We start from the raw sequence: 22,770 nt of genomic DNA on the forward strand, positions 1-22,770 counted from the left end.
CAAATAGAAAATAAAGCAGCCCAAGCGTTAGCCAATCAAAGCACTTTATTGCACTGTATAGTGTGACGTGAGCCAATAGCAGGCTCTTATAAAAGTGTCATTTTATCTTTTTATCATGTGTACAAAACAAGTCACACACACTTGTACCGTACAAAATCAACAATATTTACATTCCACTCAAGTGCACACACATTCATACACACGCACGACTACGATGTTGCTACAAACACTCTTGATGATGACACACAAAGAGATGAACAGTGATGTAATTCCTATAATTCACAGCTGGTTTGAGGACACCCATGAAACTGTTCTGTAGAAGCAAGTTGGAGATCAAATGCCTCAAGAATATCTATTGATATTTAGAATAGCTAATAGTCAAAGAGTTTAAACAGGGGAAACAATTTGTCCTGGTGAGATTTAATCCCCTTTAATAAACAAAATAAATACATGGCTGACAGCTCATGTGTCCCTTCTGATTCCATTTAATCTCTCATTACATCACAGGTTTCCTCAAATGATGATGAAAATATTACTATTCTCTTCTTCCCATCTTCCAGGTTGGCTTTAAAAAAAAAAAATACAATGAATGGCTTTAACTAATTTTGCTCCATAAAACATTTGTTCAATAAAATCTGTTGCATGAATCACAATCTAGTCCCTGTCTTTCTCTCTCTCACACTCGCGCGCACACACACACACACGGTGCAGGTGGAGAGAGCTGCATATAGGGGCTACTTTACCTCACTGTGTTTAGGTACCGCTCCATATAGATTATTATGTTTATGTACAGTATTTATAATTTTACAATAATCTCACTGCCCCTGATCGAACTGAAATGTCACAAATCTTAAAAATGTCACCAGTAAAACGTGATGTCACACGGTCTCTCTAACCTCCTAAAACGACGCGGCGTGACGGCTGCAGCCACCGCTGTGAACACAGTGTTCCCCTAAGGCCTTCTACAGCGACGGGTGACATGGCCACGAGACTGAACGGGGGTGTAAAAAAAGGACCATGTATCAATCTGCCGATCAATCAGCCAATCGACGGGCACAACACGACTTAAAAGAAAACAGACAGCTTAAGAACACATCACACACGGGATCCAAAATACAGTACGTCTTGATTTAGAGAAATAAATGAACAACAACTGCGATATGAACGGCATACAAATGCATGCTAGCTCTCTCTCTCTCGTTCACACACACACACACACACACACACACACGCTACATGTTGTAGGCCACGTAGATGGGGTCTAGCTGGTCCTGTAAGAAGCCATCACGGAGGTGCATGCGCTGTTTCTCGCCGCGTGAGTTAATGGGGATGACGCCGATGTCTGTCACTACGACGACACCCACAATAAGGTAGTGCTCCTCCAACACTGCCTTAGTCACCATGGGAACCAGGTCCAGGGCTTCCTGCTCTGAGCCTTCCAGCTCCACCACCACCACCAGCAGGTTAGTCCAGGTGAACACCGCACTGAGGACAACAAGTGTGGTTATATTTCCTACCAGCAGGGGGAGTCAAGTCAATAATAATAAAAAAGATCAGGATGTTCAGGAACACTGTGAGTTATTTTTATGTAAAGACCTAACATGTTTTATAAACATCAGATTGAAGATTATGTGGAAAAACGGAGACGCACCACTCCATGATGCTCTTATGGGCTCGGATGACAGAGGTCTCGATGTCGATGGGATGGTACCTCATCCCCCTGAGCTCCATGGCCTCCTCCAGAGCTCCCACCACGAACAGAGCATCATGTCTCTCTGTTAAGGAGAAGCAGAAGCTGAACGGACTCTACGGCTGTACGAGAGCAGTTAGAGGAGAAAAATGGGACGAGCCAAAAACCACCCACCCCCGTTAGCGTCTGTGAGCTCAGTGCGGCGGAGGAAACCCAGGTAGCCTGTCCGCGCCCAAACGGTCTGCGTGTCTCCAAAACTGAGCCTGGAGTTGAAGTGGTCAGACTGGAGCACCTCCTCGCCATAACCACTGTAGTAACCGCTGCCGTTGTGAGCACTGTGCACCCAGATCTGCAGGAGGAGCAGCCACAGGCGTTTAGAAAATAGCAGGAGGAACAGGAAGTGAAAGAAAATGAGAAGCTTGACCTCTCCGAGGTGGGAGTCTCCCAGCGGCCCTTTGGTCTCTGGGTTGGCGATGATGATGCGAACGCCTGGTAAGATCTGGTGGGTACAAAATAAAGGTTGCTACGGTTACCGCCTCTGCATCAGCCGTTTGATTCGAGGGTCAGAGCGGCTCCGATTGTCAACCTTTCATAATCGTTCCAATTTCACATCAAAGCTTTAATAAGGGTTGTAAACACGGGTCCTTGAACACATCACAGTTCATTACTGGTTTCTCTTGTTAATTCAGCTAAAAAAATGAAGCTGGGACTGGTCACATGTTTTGTTTTTTCCCCCCCCACCGCCCACAGGAAATGAGTCAAAACAGACATCTGATCGATGACCAGCTCGGAACACGTGATGTCCTCGCTGTCTGCGTGGGGGAAGAACACGTCAACTTCTCGTCCGGCTGCAGGAGAGGAGTCATCAGCAGCCACAGATTCACTTTCTGCAGAGCTGATTTCAGATCTGCACAGGTCGCCTTGAATCTGGATGAATTTACGATGAATATTCCTGATAAACGTCGGCCTCTCCCCCACTGAATCGATGCCCACAACCATCCCTCTCCTCCTCTCATCGGCAGCGTTACAGCATTTGTGAGTCGTGTTGAACTCACTGACTTCCTCAGTTGCTAGGCAATGTGAAAAGAAACATTTTAATCATTTCAAAACTGGTTTTCAATTGAAGTTGTTGGGTTTTTTTTCCCTCTGGAGGGTCGGAAGCAGCAAGAGCATCAAGTAAAGCGCAGGTGCTCTGGAATTAAAGTCTTTTCTGGAAGCTCTGACTGATTTTGTGAAGTTGGGAGTCTGTTGCTGAAGTCTGTCTGACTCACTGACTGTGGGAGGAGGCAGAAATATCAAAATTCATCATCTTCAGCTGGTACCCAAACTTCTGTTGGGTTATGAATCATCCCTGATCAGCTTAAAGAAAATAAATCCAGGAATGAAAGCATTTAATTGGCACATTTTTGGGCTTTATCTCACACGACCTCAGTGGCCGCAGGCTCACCTTTCCCGACTCCATTAATGGCAGACTGTGAGGAGAACCTTTCTCCACCAAACGAACCCTGAGACAAAATCAGATGTGTGAGACACGTGAAGTTAATTTCAGTGCAAGTAAAATCTAATCAAAAGAAGCTAATTATCCTTTTCTGTCTGGATAGAGTCTGTTAGCGTCCTCTGCAGTTAGCATATTACATAAGGGTTTTATTCCTGCCACTTAAAAGCTTTCAAATATGTCTTTGAAGGTGAAAAGGCTGATCTGTGGCCAGACAGTCGTACCTGTCATGTCGCAGCGCTCTCATGTCCACGTACACCGTAGTGGGGTCTGGCCCTGACGTGCCCTGCAGCCAATCACAACGCAGACATCGGCATGTGAAGAGTGGCGTCCATCAAAGTTAACCTCGTGGATGTTTTGCTTGCTAATCTAACGATAGCTATCAGATGTCAGGTCGCCTTTGAACGTGTGGATCTGAGGCCTTTTACCTGCAGACAGATGGCCAGATTAACCCTGCAGCCGAACGCTGTGCTGACCGAGCGAGGGTGAAGGCCCAGGTCTTTGAAAAGCTTGGAGAAGGAGTACGTCAGTGACATCCTGGGACGCTCCTCCGCCACCACAACACAGGCCCGAACCCGGGACAGGTCCAGACCCCGAGCCTGGAACAGAATCAAACCTTCAACGTGGAGTGACTTGGAGAGTTTGCAGCTTTGAGAGTGTCAGCAGCGCTTAGACCTGGCCCGAGGCAGAGAGTGACTTCATTACCGTGGAGATGGAGGACCACTGAAGTCATTTAACGCTAGGTTCAACTATACTGACGCATTCTGGGAAAGCTGTCATGGAATAAATCTCAGTCAGATGAGGTCAGTTTATTACTGCTAATCTGTTTGAACCCATTTCCCATCAATCAAAGACAAGGTTAGATTAAAAATTCAAACATAAATTTGCAATTTCAGACAGTAAATCAGCCTTTGAAAATTCAGATTTTACGCAACTCACTAACCTTGAGTGCCTCCGTCTGCAGGCCCAGCCCTTTGGTGCAGAGCTCCATGACGCTGTAGGAACAGAAGGTGTCGCGGACCCTCAGCTGACTGACGGCCAGCAGCCACAGCGCCGGGTTGGACTCCAGCTCTACCGGTGGAATCAGGATGGACTGATGGCCTGAATACACGCTGAGAAAAACAGCACAAAACTCCTTCAGACAGCTCATAATAGCAATCATACAATTACTTTGCAAATGACTAATACGTGTGTACAGAGTCAAAACTGGCCAGTTACCACAACCAGGAGGAAATCTTAGTAACAAACTCATGGAGAAATTGATCGTTGCTCCGGGACGGACTGACTGACCTGCACAGACACCACAGGACGAAGCCAAGGCCACAGTATGGATCCAGACAGATGGCGACTTCTCGGGAGGGGTACAACTCACACTGCAGCTTCACAGACCGGCAGAAGGCTCCCACTGCATTATGGGTCATCTGGAGGCAAACAGACGGGGCGGAGGTGTAAAGATGGAGGCATAATCTTCTGACAGGGACAGAGAGAGAGAGAGAGACAGAGAGAGAGAGAGAGAACTCACCTGAACTCCGGCCAACATGCCCGTCGTGGACACACTGAAGTCCAAGTAGGCCAGGCCATCAGGGTTGGTGGGCTTGTAAAGAGCTGGCGGTTTCTTCTTTGGAAGGTCATCTACAGCACAAATTTTTAAAAAAATGTAACCAGAAATTGGAATAATTTCAGCTGAACAAATGAGAACATTTCATGAATAAAACACGCAGGACGAGGCTTGTCTGTGTTACCCGTGTCGAGGACAGGAGGCCAGTTCCGGATGTCCACCGTGGCCATGGCCTCCTTAGAGCGCAGCAGTTTACAGATGACAGCCGTGGTCATCACACAGGCCGAGTGACTGACCTGCAGAGACAGACAGGAAGTGTTCCAGAATCACGCCATCATTCAACCATGTTTTTAACTCTCCCCACTCAGAATAAACACATCAAAGAAACTCAATAGTGCATTTGTAGGAAAACAATATGTAAAAAAAAACAACAAATGTCTGACCTCGACGATCATCTTGACGGTAGGAAGGGTGGTGGAGATGTTCTGAGGGTGAGGTGGGCGAACCGTGATGGGAACGCAGCCAGCGTACAGGCTGCCGTAGAACGCTGCGATCAGGTCGATACCTGCAGCAGAGGTGTTCACGTCTCTCAATCAAACTTTAAACGCCATCGCGACACCCAAACGTGTGTTTTAACACCGGACCTGGTGGGTAAACCAGAGCAACGTGGTCTCCTTCCTGCAGTCCTCCTCGCTCCATCAGCAGAGCCGCCACTCGCTCAGCCCTCTTATGAAGCTGCAGGCAGGTGAGGGAGCTCGACACCGCCCCCTGCAGGAAGAAGAATAACCGCTCTTTCTCAATGTGGCGCGGGTGTTTAAAATGCACTTTATAAAGCTTCGACTTAAACATTCTAACTCTTAATGTGTATTTTATACAATATTCGGTTTGAGTTGAATTACTGCAGCTTCAATGACACTGACAGCCTGTCGCTGTGTGGGGAAGGAGGTCGGAAGGGTGTGACGTTACCCGGGAGCTGAGCAGGGTGTAGAGGACGTGGTCTGGTGTGGTCTGAGCTCTCCACTGCAAGACTTCTGACAGAAACAGGAACTGAAACGCAGGAAGTGACAAACAGAGATGTGTAGAACTATGTATGATATGTGGATACCTGCTGTTGATAATAGATAACGTAGAACTCTTCGAAAGAGATAAGAAGTGTGTGTATTTTACCTGGTCATTGTCGTCAGTCTGCCCCAGATCTCTGCCGCTGGCCTGAGCGATCCTCTTCCCTGACACCAGATTTCCCACCATCACAGAGGCAGGTCCAATCTCTGCAGCACACACACACACACACACACACACACACACACACACACACAGATTACAGTACAGATCATTTCCAGCCTAAACAACCTGTGAGCAGTAAACCAGCAGTCGGGGTCTCACCGGGCTGTTTCTGCCGCGGTTTGGGCAGGTTGGTGACGCAGGTGTGGGGACACATGAGGACGTTGCATGGGTGAAGCCCCCCCTCCAGGTACAACTGTTTGATCTCAGACAAGTGGATGCCACCCAGAGGAGTCTTGGGGAGAGTGTTGGCTGGGACCAGAGCCAAGCAGAACACACCAACCCCATGGATACTGTCAATGGCCTGGGAGAGAGACGGGTAGAGACAGCCAGCCAGAGAGAAAGGATTCAAGTTACGACCACCCTCATTCCTGCTACACTTCATTTGTCATATATGTTGATGTTTTTTGTCACCGACCTGCAGCACACGGCTCATCCACTGGAAGCTGTCTTCCTCTGTGGAGTCGGGTCTCTGCTCGGCCACCACCACGATCCTCTCGTCCCTCAACACTGTCACAGAGAACACGGCTATCCTGCAGGGGCGGCCACGGTGAAACGTCAGCACGCTCAGGTTTTTAAGACAGTAAAACACACCTGTTCTTGCCCTGATTCCCGATTAAGCTGGACCGTTTTGCCGCTCTGTTCAGGCCGTCAGCTCCAAGATGAATAATGTGGTTCTATTACTGATTCTGGATCATCCACTGCTGCTCCACTTTAGATTTATTACGAGCGGGTTCGCAGCTCATTTATCAGGCTGCCAGTAAACGTGCCAACCTTGGACTCAAGTGGTTCCTTTAAACTTTGGGTGACTTCTAAACATCCCACTCACCGGCCCCTGTAGACAAATTTCATGGGCTCCACCGCCAACGCCGTGGCCACTATGTCATCAGCATTGTGCCTCCGTCCGCTAACCATAATGAGGCCGTCCATTTTGCCAGTGATGAAGACGAGGCCACCGGGGCCGATGAAGCCCAGCAGGCCCGTACGCACGAAGGCGTAGTCACTGATCAGCCCGCCGCCAGAAGTCACTGGATAAACCTACAAACACAGACAATCAACGATAACGCTGCGATCCTCCCGTCACCAAAGTCTACTGTCGTACCCCTCAGACGGTGAACACGCACCTCAAAGGTGTTCTTCGTCATTCCTGTGAGGCCGTAATAAGAGGTGCCAGTGGCGATGGAGCAGACGCAGAGCTCACCGATCTCATCGGTCTGACAGAGCTGAGGAAGGCCTTCTGGTTTCACCACACACACGAGACCTGCAGAGGGAACAATAACGGCATATTATTCATCGGGAATATTAAAATAACCATTCAAATATTAAAAAAAGTGGTTAAAAAGAACCGATTATCTGACAACAAACACTTGCATTTCCGAGGCCTAATGTCTGCGATTCTTCATTAGTGTCTGAAGAGCTGATGGATCATGTCTCGGAAGCCTTTTAATGACATCTGTTACCTTGTTAAAGTACCAGAATGACTTTGATCCAGGAAAGAAACTCAGGTCGATTAGAACAGATTGAGGCAGCACTGAAGACTCACATGTTTCATCTGGAGGAGACGCGAAGGAGAGGCTGCACATTTACACGCCCCTCAAACTAATTTTATGATTTAATGGACTGAATGGGTTTTTTTGCCATTTGGTGCGTGACGACGCTGAAGGCTGAAGTTTAACTCTTCGGTGGGGCTGGATCACAACGAAATCAAAGGATTGTACATGATAGTAGAGTAGAAAATGAAAATAATACGGTAAACTACGTCATAAAAGATAACAGGAGGTAAAGCGTCTCTAATGACTGGAAAGCTTGATTTGTACCTCCTGGTGTCACAGTACCAACGTCCTGCACTGTGAGCACAGAGAGGCGTTCCTCCGTGTCCACCCTGACCACCCCGTACGTCAGACCTTGCATGGACAGGACACCTCGACCTGGAGGCTGGCTGCTGTCCTCCACTGGCCTACACACACGCACACATACAGATTATTAAGAAAACAGTAGCTCAGGTCACCAAATGATTCTGCTTAAACACATTCGTTTTAATGCCAGCAGATGGAATCAGTCTGCCACCAGGGGGCGATCAAGGTGATTTTGCTTCCCTTCCAGCTGCAGCTTGAATGTGTCCAACAATCAGTCTTACCTAATCTTTATTTTCTCAAGTCAAACATCAGTGAGCTTGTGTGTGTGTGTGTGTGCTTACCTCCTGATGGCCACAGTCAGGGCCTCTGGGGAACTGGCGCAGGGACAGATAACGTCGGCTCTCAGCCCTTTGGTCTGAAAGACGTTGAGGAAGGCGTCACAGGAGGAGATGGACCCTAACAGATGGAAACACAACTCTCAGAATTGGTTCAAATGTGGAACTACTTTTCCTCAAGTTTAAAAAAAAATGCATTTAATTAAATAATGAAGACGCTCCACAGTTTGTGCTGAGGCAGCAGATAAAGGAAGTCGTTGAAAGGTTATGAAAAATACACACTGCAAAGTTGCGCAGTGCACCTTTAAATTCATTAGATTTTCTCTAGATTTTTGCTTTATATAAATCAAGTAAGCATTGTTTTGATCAGGAGCAAAATCCAGTAATCCATGAATTATCACCTATAGCTTCATTCTTGTTCTAACTGTAGGTTTAGTTTGAGGTAAAACCCTCAACCCTTAGTTCCGAGCTAAAAAGAACAAGGCAAATAGTAAAAAATGTTAGATTTCATCCTCATTTTACTAAACTCATTTGTTCAACCAAATGTCTGTCGTTAGCCTCATCCTGCTCTATTCCTGTGAAGTGACCCAGTTTTCCCACTTCCCCAGAGAATCAATCAGTTTCTCAACAGCCGCTTCTGTTAATACTGGTGAAGGAGTCTGAGAGGGACATTACAGGGATTAGATCCATCAGCCACCAGCAGCATGCGCAGCGAGCTCAGATTGATGTCCTTCTGGTCTTTGTGGGCCACCAGAGCCCAGTGCATGTCCCTGGACTTCACACACGCCACCTTGGCTACAGTCAGGACAGAGAGACGGAGAGAAGGAGCGTTTAACCGGAGTGATGGGCAGGGTGAGGCTGCGCTGCATTGGTGTCTGACCTTTGTACTGGCACACTTTCTGGATCCATGACAGAGGGTTGACCTTCATCAGCGAGTAGGGGACGCTGATCACGTGCATCATGTTCATCACACTCTGCAAAAGACACACATGAAGCCCTTTATTTAAAAGCAATTATTGGCACAGCAAATATAAAAAAACAGATACAACTACTACTACGAATTAAAATAATAATACTAATGGAGGAGCAGGTACGGTATCAGTTGCAACCCAAAAGGTTGTGACCCCTGGAGAGAGCTCACCGTCAGGATGCCGTGCCAAAGGCCGACGTCCTTCTTGAAGTCCAGCACGTTCACAACGGTCTCCGCTACAAACGGACGGAGGGTAAAAGGGTTTAAAAGTACAAATGCTGACACGAAAACGCACAGCAGGTGTATGTGTGTGTGTTTTACCCTCAGTGTAGCTGCAGGACTGCGTCATAGCCTGGCAGTGTGTGAGCAGAGCAATTCTGGTCACCGTGACTCCCAGCACGCTCCCATCTTTACAGGTTTTATACTGAGACAGACACACAGACAGATGAGCGACTGCGTGATCGTGGAGACAACCTTGTTGCTAAGGAAACTCGGCGCACCTCGATGTAAGCGGTGTCGTTGTTGGCGTCTTTGATGTGAGGGAACCAATCCCGCGGAGGTTTGGAGAGGTGCTTTGACTCTGTTACAAACCACAGCAGTTTGGGCCAACCTGCAACAGAATGAGATCAGAAGGAAAAAGAATGAACCAGAAAAAAAAGAAAACTGGGTCAGATAACACACGGTGAAATGTAAATTACATTAAAACCGCCATCTCTTTGAACACCGCGCCCCTCCCCCACCCAGAAACGCGTCATCCATTGTTGGCATGTGCTGATAGATGACTTTCTCGCTCACCTTTGAACTGTGGGATCTCTCCTGTTGCACTCTTGGGCAGACCCTTATGGCAGGCATCACTGGTCAGAGCCACAGTAACCCCACAGCTGCCCAGCAGAAATCCAATCTGCTGACTACCAGCATCCTATTGGACATTAAAAGCACACGGGGGAGGGGGTAAAAGCATTAGCAGTAACAACTAAACTATTAAATTACCTGAGACTCACAGATAAATTAAACATGCGGAGCGATCTGAAAACTACAGTGGAGGAAAAGTACCTTGCGACTAAGAGGAACCTCTATTGGAACAGGGACCACCTCAGCCAGCAGACAACCATAGAAGGCCACCATAAAGGCCACTGGGTCATTGTTAGGGAACACCAACGCCACCTGGGGGATGGAACAGATGTTGGTTACAAAATTAGTCACGTTTGTGGGTTAATTAGAACAAAGAATGCAAGCTAAATAAAACTGGCATTGTAACCAGTTGGCTTTCACCTCAATTTTAAAGCGTTATGTGACAACTATAGTCTTTGCCATGCCGTGACCTTTCGGCATTATCCTAAGGATGTTAGTATTACAGCATGAAATGAGGTTTAATTAGTCTGTTGGGATTATGACCTTGGACAGGTTAGCTTTAGGCTTAGCATAATATCATGGCCTGAGATATGTTAGCTTGCAGGCTGTTGCTTCCTGTTTGCATGTATGCATGCAAATGATGTTTGCCTTCAGTCAAAAATGCGTAATAGCTAATGAGACTTAAAGAGCACCATTATTATTATTATTATTGCTACATAAAAATGTTCCATTTGACATCAAAACCACTGGCGATAATCTGATCAAAACTCTACGCAGTATTTGTTTAGAAGTGGGAAATGAAAACGGTGATCAGATCTGAACTCAAGGCCTGAAATCTGTGTGAGGCGGGGGAGGAGCATGACTCACCCGATCCCCCGGTCGCACCATGGGCTCCTGTTTACTGCCCAGCTTGTGGAGGATGTTGTATGCTAGCTTGATACTGCGAGACCACAGCTTCCCTGCAGGGAGCAGGACACAGGACATGAGGAAGGAGAGGGGGACAGGATGCGAGAGTGTGTTCTTAGAGTTCTATTTTAAAGATACAAAGTCGATAAGATAGTGGAGCCCTCAGAAGAGCTCACCAGAGAGTCCTTTTGTTTTTAAAAAGGATTATACTCTGCATTAAGTATTTAACAGTCTCTGGGTGAACAGGTTCAAGGGTACAGAAATACCAGATGGCCAAAGCGGCTTTATATTAAACAATAAAAATAGTTTTCTTATTAGAGCTGTGAGACTATTCTAATGTTAATTTAATGAATGTTTCAGAAGTGATTCCAACAGCAGGAAAACCCAGAATTCTGAGACCAGGGAACTGTCCAACTCTCAGTGGAGTAAATCAACATCAGGAGGGTCTGGTTACCATATGTGAGGACGTAGAGGGGCTTCCCTGCTGTATCCAGGCTGGTGAGACAGGGGGCTTTTGGGGAGATGGTTCCCCAGCGTTGGAGCGCTGCCTCCAGAGAGGGGGGCCAGTTGGTGACCACTCCCAGCGCCTCCCCTCGTACTAGCATCATCTCTGCCCCCTCTGGTCGAGGCTGGTTGGGGTCTGGCTGTTGGACTGGAGATCAGGAGGGGACAGATGTTGTCAATAGAGAGCAGCTAGCAAACATTCGCTGTTCAATCATTCAGAAAAGCTGCATGGAAACTTTAAGCTCATGAACAGAAGCTGTAATAGCGCGCGTGTAATTGGCTGCATCTTTAACTGACACAGATGCACTGTGGGAATGTGTTAAATGTACAACCAGACTGCTGTGTGACAAGCAAAATGTCTGAGAGAAGGAAGCTCAAGGGATCTCCACCTAATCACCGCGACATCTCAGAACACCACAGCAACACGTGGACGTGTCCAGATATACACTAAATTACTGACACGACAGATTAAAATTATGCTATCATCCTACTAGGAATGAGGACATAGAGATGCAAAAGCAGCCAAACACCAGCTTTCTAAGAGCATGCATCCATAAATTGAATAGTTGTGTTCTATATGAAGCTGCCTGCAGATCATCTGGTCCCAGTTATGGAATCCACACGATTCCACGTGACTCTTTAGATGGAAAACACGAGGGTGAGGCTGACGTAAAACGAAAAACCCAGCACAGTGAAGGCATTTTCTCTTGCTCTGGAACAAAGACCATTTCATGATGGACCGTCTCCACATTCCTTTAACGTTCACAGGAAGAGTCGATTATAGCTCATTCATCTCCGGATCAAAGCCCAAATAAGCTCACTTCCTCAGTATAGCTTTAAAAGCCCAACTTTTATTTGACCCGTTGCCTTATTAGCGCTGGCAGGTGTTTATCCCTCGTCAATAACAGTAAACGCGACACGAGTGCAGACGTTTGAGCGCTCGCTATCCGCCGTCCAGCACAATCTGTATTGATTGGAAAACCCTTTAGAGAAACGCTCATGACTCCCAAGAATGAAAACAGATTGGATCACAGAGTGAAACTTAAATCAGACAGACAGAACCATGAATCATGCAGAGCCAAAGACGAGTCCTAACCCTCCAGAAGTTCGTCAAAGTCATCAACAAAGAACTCTCGAAGGGGAGGTCTGCGAGGCTGCTTCAGCGTGTTGACGAGCTGCTGGATTTTAGCTGACACACGACTGCTGACCGGAACACCTGCAAAAACCCCAGACACACACACGCTGTGAGGGTGATGCTCTGGGCCCAACACTGGAACAGGAAACAGGCGCTCCTCATTATCTGATCAACAGAAAATATGCAACATGCTTCGAAAAACTAAAAGGTGCTTTGTGATCAGAAAAACTGCTGCTGGGAGGATGAAAATTAAGAAAACAACATCGTGCAAAGAAAATGTGTTTTCCAGTTTCCTCTGCATGGTTGTGAAGAGATGCCTCAAAAAGTCCAATCTGTTCATCCAGGGGAGTGACATGAACAGACAGTCTAACTGGTCATTTCTCTAAGGCAGCGGTCCAATTTGAGCTCACCTTCTCATTAAAGTTTCTATTTTAATCGGTATGTTTATTGGCGGTTTCCAGCGGCGGGCTGGAGGTGCGACGGGTCTCACACGGACGTGGGAGGCGTCTCTTACCGTCGCCCGTCTCCATGCGCTCCGCATTGCCGTACTTCTGCGTGTTCCTGGCAATGGTTCCCATGTTGGACATGTGGTGGCGCTCGGCGTGGGAATGGGACGAGTCGGACGAGTAGCCTGTCACATCCGGCGGGGCTGAGTGGTTCTCTGTAGCAGACAGACGGGGACAAACACAGGCCGGTGACTCACTGTCTCCATGATGGGCAGTTACAGAACAACTGCCCTGCTGTCCTGCCACATCCCCGCTACACACACACGTGTGGGATCAGCAACAAAGACCTCTGACTTTGACGTCAGGGTCAGGGTCTTCAACAGCAGAGTTAGATCCAGATCATAGATCCAGAATATCCAGAGTACCGGGAGCTGTCAGAGGTGCTCAGGTCATTGGAAATCAGGAGAATCTCAGCTCGGATTTGGACCTCTGACGCCGGACTCACCTTCTGACTCCAGTGGCGGCGGCCACAGCATGTCTGATCCAAACTCGCAGGACCGCCGCAGAGACCCTCCGTTTTCTGCGACGCTCAGAGCTCCTTTCCTCTTCAGAGACAGGTGTCCAATACCTGCAGGTACGCAGGAGTGAGTGTGCGTGTTTGGCTGGTCACTGATTGGTTAAGACTTGGGACAATAATGAGGCTTATGGTAAATAAAAAGTAGTTCCTTTACCGTGGTGGGACTGGGACAGGTGGCTCTGCTGGTGGTGGCCGAGGTGTGTGTGTGCCAGGTGTGTGTGTGCTAGGTGTGAGATATGTGCGTGTGCCAGGGAGTCGGCCAGGCGCCCGGCGTTGCCACTGCCGCCACTCTGCGTGGACGAGGAGGAGGAGGAGGTGGAGCCCAGGTGGGCGGGGCCTAGCTGGGAAGGCCGACTCATCCAGTGCTCCATACCAGACATGTCGTCTCCTGGCCCCGCCTCCTCCTCCGAGCCCGACGACGAGTCTGAGCACAGGGGCGACAGGCCTGGTGAGAGTCAGTAACCGCCATTATTTGTCATGGGAAACATTATTTGAAACACAGCACACAGGAAGTCAGGGTCAGCTACCTTTAAATTTTATCTTAACAAAATTCCAATTAGCTGAAGAAATGTCAGCAGTACAACAGGCAGATTCTCTCCAGATCGAGCCAAAATGTCCCATCTGTTAAATAATCCTGGCAAAGATCGAAATGACCGGCGAACAAGTGTATTACATTTCCATCATTAGAATTGAATCAATGGTCAAATAAGGTAATCAGCTGCGACTATGCTCATGCTGATACTTGACGTGAGGGACAGTTCCAGCACATTTAAGACAATAATCTGAACTTTTGCAGCTTCAGTGAGTTTGCATGAAAACAGAAACACGAGAAAAAAAAGCCAAATGTTTGATAGTGGCGGTGGGGAGGCGACGTGCTAATGCGTGATCACACTAAAGAGATGAAACAACCAGCTGTGTTCACATCTGTAGGCCTCTCTGACGGTTAATACCCGGAAATTCCATGAATCAGAGGGTGTCACAAAGAGGAGGTTGTTTGCTTCACTCTGACTTGCCGAGTGGCTTTAAAACTGTATCTTCTAACCCACCACAGAGTGATGACTGACCAGGCAGAGCGACGCACTAACAGCCCATCAGTAACGCGTTCGGTTGCGCCATTTCATCATCTCGGCAGTTTAACTTTCATTTCTCCTCTTTACAAAACACGGCGCACATTGTTGGTACTAAACCTGCAGAAGAAAAAGTTCTTCTGGGGTTTCTCTATGCTTCCGTTTTCACGCACTATTTTGTTACGCTTTCTTAAGCGTTTGTTACATGTGGCTTTCTTTATCGTGGGTGTTTTCTGGGTGTGGTCCTTATTTTAAATTGGTCATTAAAAATCTCAATAATTATCTTTATGACCGATATAAAACAGTTGTATTCTGATACGGTTTTCAGCCATATCGCCCAGCGCTATTTCTGATGACATCACTTTTTTGAGTGTGTGCACGTGTGTGGGTCGTCACCTGGAGGCGTATACGCGTCCATGGATGTCTGCACCACCAGCGAGCGTCTCTTGGAAGGCATCGGTACAGCCATCTTCCTTTCCACATGTCGGGCCAGCACAGCCTGCACTGCCTCTGTGTGCACATCTGGGCGAGAGAGAGAGAGCGACAGAGGGAGGGAGGGTGAGATTTTTCATTAAAATACCGATAAATAGAACTCAATCAGAAATGAAAACAAGGGAGAATCATTATTAAACAGTGGCAGCTGTAGCTAAATGTGGTTAGCGTGAAACTAAAATTATTCTTCTGCCATGAAGAAGTGACCATGTTCTTTATTTTGGTTTAACCTGGTTTATTAAGCTCCTCTTTAACCATTTACCTGTTGTAATAATGAATCTATTGTAGTGTAAAATGCGACTCAAAGCCAAAGTCTGTTTATTCTGGTGTGTTTGGCAGGAGGAACTTCTGTACCTGACCGGTAGCGTTCATCTCGGGTACCAGACGTCCGTCGCCGGTGGAAACGGGCAGCAGAGGGGGGGCCAAGCGGGGCCCGATGAGACATGGGTCCTTCCATACCTAAAGAAGCAAAAGTACAAGCAGGCGGACATACACACACATAAACACACAAATAAACACAAATAAACACGTACAAGCAGACATTTCACGTTTCACAAAAGCAAAAAATGCAGTGCAAGGGAAAAAAAACACAAACATGGGGATGATTTGATCGCACAGAAAAATCATATTTTTCTGATTCAAGTGAAACAAAGTATATCAAAACAAAATAATAATAATAACGTGGAATGTTTCCTCTGAGAAAGAAGACCGTGATGCCTTTGTAGTGTTAGAATAACCCCGCTTGTGTGACGGATGGATGTGCATTTTAGTTGCAATGACGTGTGTGTGTGTGTGTGTGTGTGTGTGTGTGTGGGGCTGAGAGTGACTGCAGTGTGTTTGCGTCCAGACACAGAGGAGCAGGCCCAAGCTGAGCTCTGGGGAGTCTTAGCCTACATTCGCTAATGGCGGCAGCTGATGAATCGATGACAGCCGAGTATCACCGCGACCGTATCCGCTGGTCGATACTAGAAGAACATGTGTGTGGGGAGATCAGAGGCTGCTAAATTACCTCCAGCATGTGGAATATATTCCCTGATCAGCTTGAGCCTCTTCTTCTCATAACCCTTCTGAGTGATGTCCCCTGCAAACAAAGAGATAGATGGAGTGAGAGAGCCAGTGACATCGGCTGCTTTTGTTTAATTCAGCCATAAAATAGTTTTTTAGGGCAGGTTATTTTTTTTGGTCTGAATATTTGTCTCCTCTCACTCGACCTGGTCCGTCTCTCCCAGTCTTCATAAATCTCCCAGGATGGTTAAACGTGCTTGGGCAGCATCGGATTCTTCAATTATAAAAATGATTACAGCTCCTCTTCTTGATGCTCCGTTGGTGTAAATGACACCAAGATAGGGGACGCACCCTGTTTCTCACTGGGGTCTGCGAGTAGATGCACGTTAAATGCACGTGCACGTCCTGTTAAATCAGTGTGCAACAAACCCTGACCACAGTGACTTAGCATAAAAGCTAATGTGCTGAGTAATGGTCTGCTGAAGGTCAGTCAGTCCTTTTTTTTTGAAAAATTCTATTAATCAATTAGAGCCTGAAGGTAGAAGATGGCGCCCAAGATTTACTGAAGCCAAACCTGAAGCTCCATGATATAAAGGACAGGATGAATAAAAATGAAGACGATGTCAAGTTTTTACACATCATCCAGTAATCACCATCGACTCCTGCAGTGAAACTACCAGGCCAAAAAAAGTTCAACTGTCCACCAGTCGACACTGTGAGGACTTTCATCTGAAGGACTCTGAGGGGTTATGCAGAAGCTCGTTGCTACCATGGCAACCATTGATGTCCACAACGCTCTATAAAAGCTGTCAATCACAGCACCCTGAAGTTACAGCACGGCTAATTTCACCGTCTTAAACTGACATTAAGTTCTTTATTTGAATATTGTTGAGATGTTTCGACTCAACACTCGGTGGAAGATTAAATCAGCAAAGTTCGCCTGACTGGCATCGGCCAAATAACTAACCGAATCTTCACTGGGTCAGCTTCAAAAATAAAGTCGTCCCAACTGAGAGAATCTCTGGGCTACAAACCTCATCGTGTCTCCACTGAGAATGCTGATTCAACAAGCCCGGCGTGGCGTCCGCCGACAGACGCCCCGCCGCAGGTTCGGGATTTAATGAAACAACTGTGCTGCAGGTTTGCTGCTGAGCCCTGATGTGTGTGTGTGTGGGTGTGTGTGTGGGTGTGAGATGTGAAAAAAGTGAATTAAACATGAGAGAAAATGTGATAAAAGAGCAGGATGGACAGATATTCAGGGAAAGACAGACAGAAGTTTATTTCACACGCGGAGCGAGAGGACGGCCAGAACATCTGGCTGGAATCATTTCGTGAGAGCAGAGGCCTCTTCTCAATTCCTGTTTTTTTCTCTATAACACACACACACACACACACACACGGTCGGGCCTCATGGGGAAACGCCATCTTCCACTTGCAGCGCTGCAGAGCAGGGAGAGAGTTGCATAGCAACGGTTCTCTTGGAGAAGGTGGTGAGGCTGCCATCTTGGATTTGGAGCGTCAGATGTGAGAAGTGGTTTAATAAGACCTGCCAGGGTGAGCGCATATGTGCGTGTTTTAGTCGGGTCTTTACTTTCCTCAGGTTCATCACAGTCTTCATCTTCAGGGAGTGAGCTCCCTGTTTCCCTCCATTCCCTTTTGAACTTCTGCCGCAGATGTTTGTCCCATTTTCATATCAAAGTTGACCTTTAAGCTCTTCATCTGCCAGTGAACCTGGAGGGCAGCTCTGCTGGAGTCACTGTGCGTATTTATTTAAATGGAATCTACCTAATTACATAAAAGAATTTAAAAAAATCTAAAAGTCGAAAAGTGTTATTTTCCAAACTACATTTTCTGTGTCTTGACCTTAGGTCACCCGACCTATACATCCCATAAACATACAGTCGATGGTCTGTAGCACGCTGCTGTGACGTAAACGGCAGCATCAAAGCAGCTTCCAAGGGTTCTGTCACACGTTTCTTTGATCTCTTCTTTTCTTGTCCTTATCACATCATTATAAACAGACAGTCCACCCACGGGACGTCATGGCAACCAAATCCACCTCCAGGAGGCCGCGCGCGCATACACAATAATCAGCTTACAAGCATAAGCTGAACATTTTTTTTGTTGATGTGCAGCTACTTCGATAAAATGAGGAGAGCAGCTGCAGGTTTCACCGCGATCCTCCGTCTCCTTCAGTCAGACACGAAGTTTCCAGCATCACCTGACGGACATCGATGACTGACAGCCGCTCCATCCCGATTAAACGCCTTTTTCTGCGTGACTCACTCACATCCAGCGGCGTTATTAACCGCAGCACAGTCTCATCGGGTGCCGACAGGCGGGACGGGAGAGGCAGCTGTCACTCAGGCGGAGGCGGCTTCACAAAAACGGAGGCTTCCTTTTATCTCCACAGGTCTGACAGCTGACATCGGCTCCATCACCATCGCCAAGCTGCACGCTTGGTTTGAAATCATGGGGAAATTAGGGTAAACAAGGACCTTCGGCAGTTAGGTTGCAAGAACGTCCTATTTGGCCGATGTACTCTCTCAATTATGGTTCACATGCCGGAACCTTTTCAGCACCATGATACAGAACCGAGCGCTGATAATGAATTGCTAATGTTAGCAATGATGAGTCGGCGTTTTTATTTCTCAAAAGAATGCATTATCTAGTCAGTGACCCACCTCCCTACGTGCTAATGCGCTACGGGCAAACAGGCATAACATTATCTAACTGGAGAGAACGCCTGGAAAGTCCGTGCCGGCATAAATTAGAATTAAGTTGTTCAAATGTAGCTGAATCTTAGCTGAATCTTAGCAATTAGCAACTTCTTGTCCGCTTTCAGCCGTCCCCATCTATCACCTCTATACAGAACCTTGTTTTGTTCCTGTCATCGTCTGAACAGAATCATAACGAGGCCGTTTAGGTTTAGCAGCGTCAGACCGTTGGGATCTGCAACATTTGGAGCTGCTTCTCAGTGGTAACCTGGCAACCTGGATGCTGAAACGCTGCTGGCGGAGACAGACTTAACACTAAATGGAAGCTGTCCTTTCAAAATGAGTGTATTGAGTGTTGTCAGTGATAGAAGTAGTTGAAATGAACATGCTTAATGTCACGTCAGGGCCATTTTATGATTACTTTAAATCAAGTTGTTACAAATCACCTTCAGCTGCAATCAGAGGGGTAAATTTCAGGATCCACCAACGCCACCTGTTGCAGCCAAGTCTCAGGTTTTCCAGTCCCGCAGATATAAACTGGTCATTTGCACCGTTCACAGCCGCCACTCGCTCGACTACACACAACACAGGAGGACGAATCCGATTATTCACCAACAGACCCGTAAATGCTGCCGATTTCTGCAGCAGAAGCAGAAAACAAATGAGGCTCCGCCGACCTGAGACGCACTGCTGCAGGCCACAGATGCATGTTATTCTTTAATGAACACACCAGCGCAGACTCAGGGGCCACCGCAGCGGTAACGAGGACGACACAAACACTCCAACGCGGCAGCAACAGCGGCGTGATGCCTGGAGGTCGCAGATGATGTGATTGTGCCTTCCCTGCCAGACCTCCGCAGAGTTTATCCAGCGGTTAATCTGTAAACGGGTTAAACGCCAAAGTTTTATCTCACAGCGGCAGCGAATCGGCGAGGAGGTCCGATCCTGGGGAACTGATGATCTGCATCCCTAATCCGTCAACAGGGTGAACCCGTTTCTCCCCACTGAGAATCTCTTTGAGTGAGTGTATCTGAAGCATCGCTATCTTTATTTTATCCCTGCGCAGTTTCAGCGCTTCCCGGAGTAACGGAATCCGCCAGAATTAATTACAAAGTGGCAAAATCTAGAGACACGGCAGAGCGCTGACGCCTGTAAAACTGGGATTTCGCTCCGTGATTCGACGCATCTCGGTGAATGTTCACTGGCTTTGGGGGACTTCATCTGTACTTTGTCTCATTTCCACTATAAGAGAAGAGCAACCTTAAAGCGCTGACCAATCACAGGCGTCGAAGAGTTGTACAAATGATCTCTCAATCACACAACTAGCAACCGATCCCAGCAACGCTGAGCTGGCGCCTGAGCTGCTGTCCACTGGTTACGCTTCTCTGGTGACCCATCAAAACCGGCCTCACCTGCAGCCGCGGCTCACCTGTGCTCCCACTCAAACAGGTGGAAGCTAAAAGCACAAGCAACAGTCAGCAGCAGCTTCTTCTTGATAAACAACCTCAGCTGGATAAGAAGCCCCATCAGACCTGCAGCAGCTATTTTACCTCAGCATGTGTGTGTGTGTGTGTGTGTGTGTTGTGTGCATGCAACTGCAGTGAGGGAAAAGAAGGCCTTTGATGACTGTGATGCTGCTCAGAAGGAAAATGGGCAGTTTAATGTGCCGAGCTTGGTTTGTTGTTTTTTGGGGGGGGGGGTGTGGATCTTTCAGATTCTCCTCACATTTTCCACCAGCTACTGCAGAATCCACAGCCTGAACAGAGCTGCACACACTGCAGGTGAGTCAGGTTTCACTGCAGGTGCTGCAAAAGTGACAAATCCCAGCCGCACATTCAGCCGCCCCGGCGCACGCAGCACCTCTATATCCGGAGATTTACAGGCGTGCGCGCAGCATCTGGGCCTCCTGAGCCCGGATGAATAAAATATGCCACCTCCATTATATAAGGCAGAGCTGCTGCTCCTGTCTAAGACAGAGGCGCTGCTGTGGCCCATGTGTGGGGGGCTGATCACATATTCTAAAGCATCCTTCACCTCAGCTGCTCTACAGGCCCCGCGAAACACAGAGGAGGGAGGCGAGGATCACATCTGAAGCACCGTCACTGCGTTGCATCGCAATGCTTAAACGCAGGCACGCACGCACGCACGCACGCGCGCACACGCACACACAGGCAGGCTTGAGCGGCGGTGTCAACATCTCAAGGTCAAACAACGGGTTGGTTTTTCGGACGCCAACGTTTTTAAAACTCTGCAGCCGCCGAGACAAAGAGCCGCGGCCGAGTCCCGCAGCGTGATCCCGCTCCGGCCTCAGCCTCCCCGGCTACTGAGCGACGGCCGGGCCGGGCTATGGCTGACAAACATCTGGATGGGAGGAGCGGGGGGGACGGGAGGGGGGGTGGAGGAAGGGGCCACCGGAATGAACGGCTGGATTCCGTTAGAAGGACGCCGCTGATGAGCGTTAATGAGCGGTAACGACGACGATGATGATGACGGTGGTGATGATGATGATGAAAACAACGAAAAGCGGAAAAAAAAATGGGGGGAAAAACGGAGAAGGGCAGCCTGCGCTTTCCTCCGCGGTTTTGATTCATTTCTTACCTTCTGACAGCTCCAGCTCCAGCTCCGCCAGCCGGGCTCGGATCTCCAACGGTATCGGCGACGCCTCTCGGTCCGCCATTGGATCTGTGGCGATAACCTCCGCGGATCGGCCGCTGCCGCCGCTGCTGCTCCTTCCTACTCCTGCCCCCGGAACGGGAGAGCGTCTCCTCGGCGGCCCCTCCTCAGTGGAGGCGCGTAAAGACTACCAAGCGTCGGGGGAGAACAAAGAAGATAAATCTGGCTCTCCGTTTAGCGGAGGCCCGCCATGGCGCTCGGGCCCTCGAAACGGATAAGACACCGGTGTGTCGGCGGTCCCCGTCCGCTGCCGCTGCGGCGGTTGTGGCGGTCGTTGAGCCGATGGTGATGATGGTGGTGGTGGTGGCGGCGGTGTTGAGGCTCGCGCAGTCAGCCCCGTTTGCAGCTTCTTGCCGCTTGCGTCACGTGACTCTGGAGGAGGGAAGCGGAGACCAGGCGCTGCACACCATCACCGACAGGGGGCGCAGCGAGCAGCCACACCTACAGAGTACTGGCGGATACCTGAAGTACGACGGAGTCAAACACCACCATCTTGTTTTTACCGGATTAATTTGGATAATCCTTGAAAATATAAATTTAATCATGGATGGACTTTGTTATATATTTTACAAGTGATAATTTGCACACACCTTCTAGACAACATTCACCTTCCCATTAAAGTTTATCTTTATAATTGCGGATAAACACATTTTTTAAAGTTCCCCATTTAACAGAAAAGAATAAACTGTGTGTTAATAGTAGGTGGCAGCAGATGTAGTATTTAAAATGTTTGTAAAAGTTATTGAAATATACATTCACTTCAGTTTCAGAGGCTTGGCGGAGCACCTACAGCCATAAACTTTGATCTGTATTGCATGCTGTTCCCACACCTGGATGCTGAAATTATTTGGGCAGAATAATGTAAAATTAAAGGTCAAATGGCTTTTAAACAGATCTGTTATGGCTGAACAAGACTGATGTGGCAGTGAGACCAAAGTGTGCATCAACTCTCCAGCTAACACGCATTATTTCATTAGTATTATTCATCTTATTCATTATGGCCCTCAGGAATGAAATCATCCTCATTGTAAACAAGTGCATGGCGACGAAAAAGAGCAATAAACCTTATGGATATTCTGCCCCCTGCTGGGTGGAAGACGTTATGACAAAAAGCAGAGAAAAACAAAGTGCACTACACTTTAGTACTGTTCAGTCATGTATACATCCATCAGTAACACACGGGTACCTGCACATTCTGCACACATTCATGT

General features: G+C 47.8%; 1 protein-coding gene across 4 annotated transcripts; it reads right to left on the bottom strand.

Annotated features, from left to right (window-relative positions):
• Window positions 1-27: 27 nt before the first annotated feature.
• On the bottom strand, window positions 28-22,405 carry LOC101080201 (disco-interacting protein 2 homolog C). Of its 4 annotated transcripts, none has more exons than XM_029842950.1 (38): window positions 21,485-22,404; window positions 16,174-16,245; window positions 15,519-15,623; window positions 15,069-15,194; window positions 13,760-14,050; window positions 13,534-13,656; window positions 13,097-13,243; window positions 12,544-12,663; window positions 11,398-11,595; window positions 10,905-10,996; window positions 10,239-10,349; window positions 9,981-10,104; window positions 9,686-9,795; window positions 9,507-9,609; window positions 9,357-9,421; window positions 9,096-9,189; window positions 8,891-9,010; window positions 8,222-8,336; window positions 7,842-7,981; window positions 7,149-7,285; window positions 6,854-7,062; window positions 6,443-6,557; window positions 6,127-6,328; window positions 5,911-6,011; window positions 5,710-5,790; window positions 5,388-5,511; window positions 5,187-5,308; window positions 4,928-5,039; window positions 4,708-4,817; window positions 4,476-4,606; window positions 4,129-4,297; window positions 3,614-3,784; window positions 3,410-3,471; window positions 3,138-3,195; window positions 2,115-2,189; window positions 1,865-2,039; window positions 1,652-1,775; window positions 28-1,485 (listed from the first exon to the last, which is right to left on the bottom strand). In XM_029842950.1, the coding sequence occupies exons 1-38, from the start codon at window positions 21,561-21,563 to the stop codon at window positions 1,233-1,235; spliced, it is 4,866 nt and encodes a 1,621-aa protein (XP_029698810.1). In that variant the 5' UTR covers window positions 21,564-22,404; the 3' UTR covers window positions 28-1,232. The 4 variants fall into 4 exon arrangements, with proteins under 4 accessions (XP_029698810.1, XP_029698813.1, XP_029698811.1 ...); XM_029842951.1 differs by having other exon boundaries at window positions 1,233-1,485; window positions 13,760-14,029; window positions 21,485-22,405; XM_029842953.1 differs by lacking the exon at window positions 12,544-12,663.
• Window positions 22,406-22,770: the final 365 nt, after the last annotated feature.

Source organism: Takifugu rubripes, chromosome 10 (assembly GCF_901000725.2).
Source record: "Takifugu rubripes chromosome 10, fTakRub1.2, whole genome shotgun sequence".
NCBI classification, from domain to species: domain Eukaryota; kingdom Metazoa; phylum Chordata; class Actinopteri; order Tetraodontiformes; family Tetraodontidae; genus Takifugu; species Takifugu rubripes.